Genomic DNA, 11,800 nt, shown 5'->3' with positions numbered 1-11,800 from the left:
TTATTTTTTAAATTCTTTAATAGTATCATGTTGCTTCAGCACTGACAGAAGAAAAGTCTCGAATCACTTTTTGCTTGCCACCCCTCCTCCAGTACTCTATGTTGCCAGGAATAATTCTCTCCAATAGATTTGAGACCGTCTGTCTACTTAATACTGCTCGGTCTGAAAGATCTTCTTGTAAAAAGCAAAAGTTAGCAAATTCTTTGGGTCTGAGTTTTTCTTTTAATACTTGTTCAAGATCAGTCATCTGTTGAAATGACAAAAAAATTGTCATAATTAAACATTAATTACTAGAAACTTGATATAATATTAATAAGGTTTGTCTTTGAGTCTCAAGATTAAGATGGAGTGCAGTGTTTTGTAAGGCAATGCAGTCCTAGATGTAGATCTAAATATATTGTGTCACATCAAGCGCAGACATAACCTGTCACATCAAGCGCAGACATAACCTGTCACATCAAGTGCAGACATAACCTGTCACATCAAGCACAGACATAACCTGTCACATCAAGTGCAGACATAACCTGTCACATCAAGTGCAGACATAACCTGTCACATCAAGTGCAGACATAACCTGTCACATCAAGCGCAGACATAACCTGTCACATCAAGCGCAGACATAACCTGTCACATCAAGTGCAGACATAACCTGTCACATCAAGCGCAGACATAACCTGTCACATCAAGTGCAGACATAACCTGTCACATCAAGCGCAGACATAACATGTCACATCAAGCACAGACATAACATGTCACATCAAGCGCAGACATAACCTGTCACATCAAGTGCAGACATAACCTGTCACATCAAGTGCAGACATAACCTGTCACATCAAGTGCAGACATAACCAATCACATCCAACACAGACATGACATAGCATGTAACATGCAGCCCAAACATAATCTATAGTATCACATCCAATACAGACATAACCTGTCACATCTAGCACAGACATAAAACTGTCACATCTAGCACAGACATAACCTGTCACATCTAGCATAGGCAACCTTTGTCTGCCTGTAGTCAGTTAAAGTTCTCTCTTTACGTCTGTCCTCAGCAATATATTTCAATTTGGTAGAAACATATTAAAAATTGAATTAAACGACAGAATTAGTCAAATGAAGACTCATACAATTTTTACATCTAGTCCTTTTTGACATTTTAGCTAATTTACAGACACACATAAACGAGTAACTTCTGACATAAAATTACAAACAAATTGCAGATCTGATTATGACATGGAAATTTTAAAAAAATGCACAAATGAAAAAAAGCTATTTACATTTTTATAATAAATCAAGGCCGTGAAACACTGTCACTTCAAAATAGAGAATGCTTTACATTTAGTCCAAGGCAGTGGTATTTTTAAAAACATTCCTTTAAAGTGTTGGCTATCAACTTATGTTACAATGTACATCTAGACTTGCATCATTATGTTTCAGAAACATAGTTTCAAATGTTGATGTGTGAAGATTGTCAGGGGTTCTAATTATATATATGCTGCTTGTCTCTTGTTATTGTGTTTCTTGACTTTGTTCCTGTGGCTCACTAGGGGTTTCTTGAATATTAAATAATACTTGCTTGATACTTTCTTGATTACTCAATTATAATTCATCAATACTTGCTTAACTCAAAATACGAACACTTAATATACATCAATTCTAACTCCTTATATTTATGAATATCGATAATACTTTAATACTTAATGAAGCACACAATTATATCACTCTAGTAATAGTAAATAGTAATACACAAAACACCAGTCAATCAACTTATAAGTATATAAATGCATAAATACCAGTCCAGGAAGTAAACGTCCAACCTTCCTGGATCGGGAGCAAGACCTTACTGACTTAACACATTCTCTCGCACATTCAATGAAGACATAATCACTCAGTTCACAACACGTGCAACACTTCGCATTCATAACAAGGGGATATTTTTTTTATATAGTTCGTCCATCGTGGTTCGATGATGACCACTTTGTCATCCAGGGGGCTGAGGGCTTTGCACTGGGGTTTTATGTCTCCTCGTATGGCTGGTGAGACCTATGTGAGCCCGGAATGTTCGGCCGCACACTGGGCAGGTTATTCCAGCTGGAGCAAGTGTCGTTGTTCTTTTTTCCTCAGCAACCTGTGCGCCAGTTTTCACAGCGCGATGCCATGATGCTCTGTCATGTGCCTCTGTCTCCCAGGTGCCTGGGTCTATGCTGAACGCCTTCAGAGAAGCTTTGAGGGTGTCCCTGAAGCGCTTTCTTTGACCACCTCGCGAGCGCTTTCCTTCACTTAGTTAGCCATACAAGAGTCGTTTAGGGATGCGGTGGTCTTCCATTCTGTAGACGTGATATAACAATCACACCAAAATATTAAACTAACATTCATTCTCGCCATACCTCTCCCTGACAAAGATCGACTTTATGCCAATCTTACCCTGAGACTGCTGCTATTGATTCTTTTTAAGAACAAAATAATTTTCTAGGCTCAGAAAAAATAAATATTTGCCATTATTTCTAAACTTATCATTCAAACACAAAAGTAACAATGGTCCTCAAATTTATTGATGTTCCACTGACCTACCTAATTTGTCCTTATCTAACTTTTGTTTTATACTTTAGAATTATTAGCATTAAAAAACAATTCAGAATACCTAGTATAATAATTAACTTACTGTATCACTATAGATTCGACAAAGCAAAGGCATTTCAACATTTTCAGATAAATCTTTTATTGTCTCTAAGACTTCCATAATTTGTCTTCCTTGTCCAGATTTAGCCAAAGCCATGAGCTGTAAATATAGTTATGTAGTAGATAATATCAGATAGAGGAAGTGTTCAGTAATTCTAAGTCTACACACACATCCAAATTATATATCTTGGCTCACAATGACAACAATTTCATTGAACTATTGCATTTGAGATGTATAAGTTTTTATGTGAAAATGTGGGTCATAATGACCTAATTATCTTCTCTTTTAAATGAATGTCTGTGATTTAAAAGAGTTTAGATTTTACTGAATCTGAAAGCCTTTTTATTTTAAACAAAATCTCTATTCAACTTTTTGTGGAACCTGGACATGGATCCCGAAATTGGCTTTAACTATTTTCCTAGAAATTTAACAGTTGATGTATATTGCTGAGAAAAGAATTACTAGCTCATTGGCCACACTGGGGAAACTCTTGTTGGTGATGAAAAAAAATTACAGCCCTCTTAAAGGTAGTTGTTTTTTTTTACCTTTTACACTATGGATAAATAATTGTAAATATGAAAAATACAATTTTAGAAGACCAAATCATATGCCAAAACAACTCTCTGGAGCATGAAGAAGGTTATGGTGATTTAATTTTCAATAGTTTTATTTTTTTGACACTGAGATAAGTGAGACAGAGAGACAGCACAAATACAACAGTGGCTTTTCCTTATTTAAGACATTAAATTTTGAGAATCTCAAAACATCACATTATTTTGTTGGTTAATTCAAACTGATCAAAGAAATGTTTTAAAAATGTTTTCAAGTAAACTTTCATTGCAAGTCATTTCTAGAAACCAAGTACTTTTTATGGAAGGCTTCTGATAAACACAAAGTAAATATATTCATTCAGACAATTGTAAAAGGCTACTTTCAACCAGATCTATAAAAATTGGATCTTAATCATTTTAATTTATTGATACAAAGGTATTTATACTACCGGTACCTAGAAATTTGTCAGTGCCCAGAGAATTCAGAGACAGATATACCTTAATGTTTTTGGATAAATTATTTTCCTTGACAAGAGTTAAGATTTGCAATGCCTGGTCAGGTTTGTTCTGCAAAATCAAATTATATACAGCTTATTATATTTAGTTAATTAGAAAGAAAAAATCTGTTAGCCATCTATACTCTCACAAACTAAATTTTTACTATTTTTATTTTAAGGCAAATGTGATTTGAGCCTCTGTCGTAAATCAATTTGCAGATTGACAAAAGTTATTGTGAAATGATGTTGTTTTTTTCTCAATAAATTAAATTAACAATAATAGAAAAACAATAGATAGAATTAAAATTAATAGGCTTACAATAATATTAGATATTCAAACTTGTAATGATGAAATAAAAACTTTTTTATTTTGAGACTTGCTTACAAACATCACATTTAATGCTCAAGACTACAAAAAGAACATTTGAAAACCAATACAGTTTTTCTCTTAACAGCCATTATTCATTATTTGATTGAGAAGAAAACATTACCTGACGTATACATAGCATGCTGTAGAAGAGCAACGCTCTGCGAGAGAACACATGCTCCTCTTTGTTGTTCTTTACTATTGAATGGGCCTTCAAGAAACTTTCTTCTGTGTTCTTGGAAAAACAAGGATAAATTAAACTCTAATAAAACTGAGGGATATGAATTTTTTATTTTTGGTATTGTCTTATTGTGAGAGATTATTTATATATTTTTTGTAGAATGGATATTGAAAATAGATTAACACAATCATTCAATACCCTACTCCTTATTTCCTAATACTTGTAAACACATCCTTATACTAAATCCACCATTCCTTAATACTAGTTAACATATCATCAAAATAAGTTATTACAAGTTATTAAAAGTGCTAGAAACACAGTAGACAGTGTTAAATCACTTAGTCCATTGAAAAAGCAATAAAATATCAATGTAAAGGTCGGTGCGCAGCGTGGTATGAATGTAGATGATCTGAGTGCGTGGGGAATAAAAGGTAATAAAAAGAGTAGAGAGGAAGTATAGATTTAGGATGAAGATGATTACTGATGTTATTGTTGGCCTCTGTGATTATTAATTATTATAATTAACTTTTGTGATTATTAATCAATTCTAACAAAGTTATGTGTAGTTAAGATAAGAGTGTTGTATTGTAAAAATCACTAACTATGAATTACAGCTTAGTCCGAAAACTTAATTGGTTATACTAAATAACCAAAAGTAAATTAAACATTTTACAAAAACTTTTTAGAATAAATGACACATTCAATAAGATACAGATTTATTGGTGTCAATATCAGCTAGCTTAAATAATTAGAACTGCAAGCTAGTAATTTGACTACAATTATACCTACAATGTGATAGCATGATGCCAGTGCCAGTGTCACACAGTCAATGTTGAAGTTTTTTAAGCCCCTGAAAACATCCAGGGTTTCATTGTAATATTTGTGGCAGTAAAGCATGTCCATCAATATCCTATGGCATGTATTGTCACTTAAAAACTCATGGCATGCCTGGAAATAAATTTGTTGAATACTTCTTAAAAAAAAAAAAAAAAGAATGTAATTGAGTAAAAGAAAAAAAAAATTAGATTAAAGAAAAATTCAAAATAATCTGATCCTATGCTAAAACATGAAAGTTTACTGTCAGTTATAGCCCCTTCTCCTACATCAGATTTTTTTTTAATATGTAAATATTGAAATATCAAATTATTATCACATTTATAATCACTTCAACTTTATATATAAAATACTGAATACAATAATTATTAATATTTTTATTTATGTCAGCATATCCTGTTAATACTATTCTGTTAATAATATAATATAATAATAATAATATACTGCTCTACAATTAATAGTGATACTACAAAATATTACTTAGTCTTTTTTGTATTCTTTTCAACATGGTGATTTTGTTATAAAAAATAGCTAACTTATTTAATTTTAAAAACAAAATGATCTATTGTACCAAAACTTTGCAGGCCACGAAATATCATGAAATGGACAGAACACACAAAACTTAAAATGTTTTCTCCAATTCAAGGCGGCTGTTAATGCATTTTTGAAAGCGCATCACTTAAATCTGTTCTTTTTTTTTTTTTATTAAACTAATAGAACTTAAAAACTTACAGGATCTTTATACATCTCATACGCTTCTATAGGTAAACCTAAGTAGTAATATAATCTCAGTAAACTTGCTCCAAAGCTGAAATTTTCTATTGTATTAATATCTGACTTGCTGGGGAAAAATGTGAGAGACATTTGAAACTAAGTAATATTTAATATTGTATTTAAATGTCAATATTTCTAATATTGTCAATATCAGACATTAAAATAAAATAAAATTAGTTATTAAAATAAAATTAAGTTCTTTCTTGAAAATAAAAATATCTTAAAATCCTATAATCAATTTTACATTTAATTAAATATGCAACTTCTTTAATAGTTTGCTATCAGAATAATCTATACAGAGCCAATTCATTCAAATCACCAAATCATTTGGGTCACCCTTTTCAAAATGTGCAAATCTTCTTTGTTTTCAGCAATGTGAATCAAGTCAATTAATGAATACACATTAGATTTGGCATCTGTTGAAGTCTGTACACATTCTAATTTCTTTAGTATAGTATCTGAAAAATAACCAAAAACAAAACAAAACAATCATTACATGCTTTCTACTAGTTAAATTCTTTTAATGCTACAAGACCAGTGGACCACTTTTTCTGTAATTTCCAAAAAGGTCGCTATGGTGGTGGACCGCCTATTTCATCTAGAGCTTCAAAGATAGTAAGTAAAGAGGGGTATGTCCCTCAGGTGCTCAGGACATAGGAGACAGGGGCTCAGAGATGGTATGGTTAATATGCACAACAAAAGGATTATTTAAGACATGGTCATTTATTTATAGATTTTATTTAGACATTTTTAGAATAATGCTAAAAATTACAGAATTAAAAATTTAAAACTATGAGTTCCAAATAAATACTACAAATGAATCATTTGCTGGTAATCAATGGTAAAAAATGATAAGAAACATTTTGAATTAGATCAAATATATATAAATCTTTTTATTTTTACACAAGGAAATTATACACAAAAAATGTATATTTTAAGCTTGACATTTAAAAAAGTGAGGATTTAGTCATTTCACTGATATGCAAGTATATTATTATATCCAAGTTACAATAGAAAACTTACTTTTACCAGTGACTCCCAATTCATCTTTTTTAAATACTCTTTGCCTTTGAAAGCGGTCAAGCTTTAAGTCTGCTTCACTGAATAACTGTCTTCTATCTGGAATGTATTAAGACGTGTACACAAAATAAGAACAGAAAACAAAAATTAACTATTTGCATAGACCTCCAAATAACATTTAAAGAAACAAGGAATCCAGAAAAGGTTCAAAAAACTTTTTTTTAAAGACTTAGTTATGGTACTACAAATTAATACAACTAGCTATGGTATTACAAATTAATAAAACTAAATCAACTAAATCTATGTTTTAGGGCTTCTGAGTTGTTGTTTTCTTTTGGGAAATTGAAAAGAATACATAAAGATCAGATGTCAACTGGCATCTAGCTTTCTTACAGTGGCGTGTTGTCAGTTATGATTGCGATTTTACCTAGATACTTTCAAATATACATAGATCTAATTTATGAAGTAGTTTTAAAAAATAAATCTATTTAGATCTAGAATTTAATCTACTCTCTAGTCTAAGTACAGATTACTGTGGCAAATTGTTGTAAGCATCTTTCATTTAAAATATTTAATAAATAGTAATATATATATAAATATATGGCAATGTCTTCAATTCCGTTGATAGCGACCAGATTGTTAATCTCCACAATGACTTAAACTCTTGCTAAGTCATAGGTTTTATCCTAGCATATATTGTGTCTGCATAGTTGTGCGTTATGTGCAATGGACTGTCGTTCGGACTTGTCGATGATCCCAGGTTCATACCCTGACATCCAGCGTAATCTTGCAGGAACTTTGGACTATGATAGAACATCCAAAAACATGTAAAACATATAAAACAAGAAATGAAGAAATTTGTGTTTATCTTTGTGTCTAAGTATTTTTATTAGATTTTGTTTTTGTATTTGAAGATTGTGCTTTAATGTTTTATAATAGATCTAACTATAATTGCTACTTTACTTTTTAGTCTTCTATCCTGAATCCTGAATCTATTATTAATATTATTATTGTATCGTACTGTAACTATATATATATCTATATATATATATCTATATCTATATATATATATATATATAAAAAAAATAATTATTTTATAACTATCTATATAGATCTAGTAGAGAGGGTATTAATTCATTTTAAGTAGCCTACTTACTACTACTACTATCTAGATTAGATTAAGATCTAGACTAGATTTACAATGACTTAGTCTTAGAATTTTTCTGTTTAGTATTAGTTAGATCTATCATCATAGAATCTAGATCTAGAGTAGATCTACTGATCTATAATTCTATCTCTATTAGATGTCCTTTGTCTATGAAAACTATGACATGGTCATGCCTATGCCTATGGGGTCATGTTAAAATAATTTTAGAATAAGTTTAAAAATAAACCCTATATCATGGAGCGTAATAGATCTATATCCATATAGAAAGATCTAATGCTAAATGTTTGGATATCCGGAAGAAGCGCAACCACAATACAAAAAGTGTTTCAAGAAGATCTCAATACGCTCTGCTCATACACACAAAAATGGAGGCTAGAAATAAACACCTCCAAGACTACCGTCTACTTGTGCAAATCTATGGCTCTAGGACAGCTCTTGAACAATTTGATAAAATACAGTCCCAAGCACTAAGATTTGTCTGTGGAACCTTTAAGACAAGCCCAGTAAATGTGGCTGAAATAATGGCTAATGTAGGTCCACTAAACCTTAGGAGGGAAAGGTCAATACTGACTTGCTTCGAGCGGTATAAAAGGCTGGATGAATACCTCCCCGCTAAAAAACTAGTGGATGGTTGGAGATGCAGAAGACGTATTAAGATGCAGTCTTTTATGCATCATGCCACTAGACTATCTGATAAAGCTGGCCTCTCCACCAACCAACAAAACATTCAACATTTTCATCACCTTCCCCCTTGTTGTAGCCCAACGACCCCAGACATACCCTTGAATCTAGTAGACCCTAATGCCACTAAGCTAAGTTCTTCATCTAACGACCTTCAAACTCTAGCACTGGAGACCATTAATGCCTTCAAGCCCAGTGCCATTTTTGCTTATTACTTGGCTCTGACTCAGTCAAAATCTTTGGACTATGGGATAGTGTTTGCAGTTTTGATGCAGAGACCATGGCAGTCTGTGAAGCCTTTTTAAAAAAGTCATTGAATCTCAACTTGGTGAGAATATTTAAAGGCAACACAGATTGTTGTGGTCACTGACTCAAAACCTGTACTACATGCTTTGCAAAGCCCTGGACCATGACCCCCCAATATTGACATTGTCATCATGGCCTCATACAACATAAAGCAACGCTATGGCACCCCTGTAATTAGCGTAATAATGAAGTGGGCACCAAGTCACAAAGGTGTGACTGGCAACACTATTGCAGACTCCTTTGCCCACCAGGGAGGGCAAACACCACCTACCAAACAGGCTGCGAGTCTTCATCATGCTCTGGCTATAATTCAAAAAACAGTAAATGGAAAAGTGGTTTGAGTGCCAAATAGCTTGTGCTGGTAGCTCATGAGGCGCCCTGACCACACTTCCCCATGGTGGAGGCTATCCAGGCCTGAGCAAGCTATTATAGCACAGCGCAGGATAGGCCACTGTCCTGTTGGCTCATAATCATATTTCTCAAGGCTATGAGTATGAATATGATGGCCAAATTTTGATTGACTGCGCCGACTGCGGGGAAGAAGAGGAAACCATGTCTGTCTCATTAAAGTCATTTATTTTCTTTTTGACTGCCCCAGACTTGTTGATCTCTGTCTCGACAGGTCTGGGAAACCGAAAATTCTCGACCTGTATGGTGACATGTAGATCTAATCATCTATGCACTACGCAAAAATAAAACAGCAGGGACCAAGGTTTCTCTCAAGTCAAGTCAGTCAAGTTTTTGTCCAGGTCCAGGTCCAGGCAATTCATGAATTTGCAATCATCATCATCATGCCATGGCATTGGCTCCTGGCTTTTGCAAGAGAGGATTTGAGGATGAAGTTTTATGATGATGGTGAATGTTATATGCGAAAATTGTCTTATATTTATATTCTTTTTCTATATGTACCATTCTTGTTGAAATACTTTGGTAACTTCATTATAAATAATGAGTTACAATACTTTCTAATGGGCATCGCCATTTTGGAATTTTTTGACCTTGTGTTGTGACCTATGACCTTTTCTTTTAAATTATAATTTCGCATTATTATTAGTAGTAGTATACTACTGCATTCCTCTTCGGACTCGAAGAATAGCCTTATAATTATTATTAGTAGTAGTATTTTTAGATTACTTTATCATTTATGAAATAGCAATACAATCAAGTGTGTTATAAGGCCTGTCTTCTTGGAGGAGTGAAGTATTTCATATGATTACGAAACCCAGCTGTGACCTAAATATTTTATCAAACTAAACACTGACAATACCCTTTCCTCGTCTTCGACTAAAACAATGGCTTGCCGAGGGAGAGCAGCCGCCCCGTCGAACATAATTGTTCACAGACAGTTCGTTCACCGACTATTCGTTCACGTTCTCCGACAACTGGTTGACAGACAACATGTTCAATGACTTTTGATACACCGACAAATGGTTCACACGACAAATGGCTCACTGACAATTCGTTCTCCGACAAATCGCTTACCAATTAAAAAACAAAAAAACAAAAACAAAAACTGCAAATAAAATGTAGGAAGCAAAACTTGACATCGAGCGCAGGTGGATGGTTTTTACTTTTAGTACTCTGATCTTCATGGGCGTAGCCAGGATTTCCCCCAACACACCCCACCCCACCCGGCGATTTTTTTTTATATGTATTTATGTGTGTGTGTGTGTGTGTACATATTCTTTATTGCATTCTGACCCATCATTCTTTCAGAAGACGTTTATTGTACCCTAGAATAGGTTCTTCCATGAATTAGTGGGAAAATTGTAGATTCCCCGCCATTACTAGCAAGAGGGTCTGGGGGAGCGCTACGAGCTCCACCAGCGCGGGGCGAAGCCCCACCGCCAAGCACTATTTCTGATATTGAAAGCCAACAAAATGCATATTTTGAGGTATCTACAGTGCATTTTCCTGCTATTAAAAAGTTTTATTTCAAAAACCTAATGTGCTATTCTTACTGACTTAGACCCTCCCGCGCTGTTTGGCGCATTTGCCGTCAAGCTGTTTCCATAAAATTGTAGATTCCCCGCCATTACTAGCAAGGGGGTCTGGGGGAGCGCTAGGAGCTCCACCAGCGCGGGGCGAAGCCCCGCCGCCAAGCACTATTTCTGGTATTGAAAGCCAACAAAATGCATATTCTGAGGTATCTACACTGCATTTTCCTGCTATTAAAAAGTTTTATTTCAAAAACCTAATGTGCTATACTTACTGACTTAGACCCTCCCGCGCCGTTCGGAGCATTTGACGTCAAGCTGTTTCCATAAAAATCTGTCACTGGTAATGTCTGAAGCCTCTTCCCATCTGCCATGAGGACCTCAATGAATGAGTGGGTCAAGTTGTATTAGGATATCATTGCAACTCTTCTAATGCGTAATTCATTTTGTCGGAGAACATGTCCCGCAAACCTCATGCGTCGCTCTCTCACAATCTTACTAAGGGGTCGACTCCCAGTTCGGCATAGGATTTCCTTGATTTAAACCCGATCTCTATAACTGACTCCTAAAATCTGTCTTAGCCATCTTTGTTGAGCCACATTTAATGTTTTTCAATTTCGGCAGATGACTATTCACTGCAGTTTATTAATGGAGCCCTGCAACTGGTAAAAATGTGTAACCTCTCTTGAATACGCTCTTGGAATTAAGTGACTGTAGTTTGCTTCAGATTTTATATCGAAAAGAGAAGTTTTATCGTCAAAATCATCTAAAGGGGTTTTAAACTTTAAAAAAAACGCC

General features: G+C 34.0%; 1 protein-coding gene across 1 annotated transcript; it reads right to left on the bottom strand.

The window, feature by feature from the left end:
* On the bottom strand, positions 1 to 10,078 carry LOC106071391 (pentatricopeptide repeat-containing protein 2, mitochondrial-like). Its single transcript, XM_056034295.1, has 9 exons — positions 9,975 to 10,078; positions 6,914 to 7,009; positions 6,210 to 6,348; positions 5,849 to 5,957; positions 5,072 to 5,230; positions 4,226 to 4,336; positions 3,736 to 3,804; positions 2,669 to 2,785; positions 1 to 247 (listed from the first exon to the last, which is right to left on the bottom strand). The coding sequence occupies exons 1-9, from the start codon at positions 10,045 to 10,047 to the stop codon at positions 26 to 28; spliced, it is 1,095 nt and encodes a 364-aa protein (XP_055890270.1). The 5' UTR covers positions 10,048 to 10,078; the 3' UTR covers positions 1 to 25.
* Positions 10,079 to 11,800: the final 1,722 nt, after the last annotated feature.

Source organism: Biomphalaria glabrata, chromosome 1 (genome assembly GCF_947242115.1).
Source record: "Biomphalaria glabrata chromosome 1, xgBioGlab47.1, whole genome shotgun sequence".
Lineage (NCBI taxonomy): Eukaryota > Metazoa > Mollusca > Gastropoda > Planorbidae > Biomphalaria > Biomphalaria glabrata.
The sequence above is the reverse complement of the archived record's forward strand: the minus strand, read 5'-3'. Positions and strand labels throughout refer to the sequence as shown.

What these genes read in the sequence shown, in the direction of transcription:
- LOC106071391 (XM_056034295.1), bottom strand. Translation starts at nt 10,047, where the DNA reads ATGGCGATGCCCATTAGAAAGTATTGTAACTCATTATTTATAATGAAG. An exon ending in AGGGTGACCCAAATGATTTG is followed by an intron (nt 5,958 to 6,209) that starts GTGATTTGAATG and finishes ATTTTTCCCCAG; the next exon opens with CAAGTCAGATATTAATACAA. An exon ending in GCATGCTATGTATACGTCAG is followed by an intron (nt 3,805 to 4,225) that starts GTAATGTTTTCT and finishes TTGATTTTGCAG; the next exon opens with AACAAACCTGACCAGGCATT.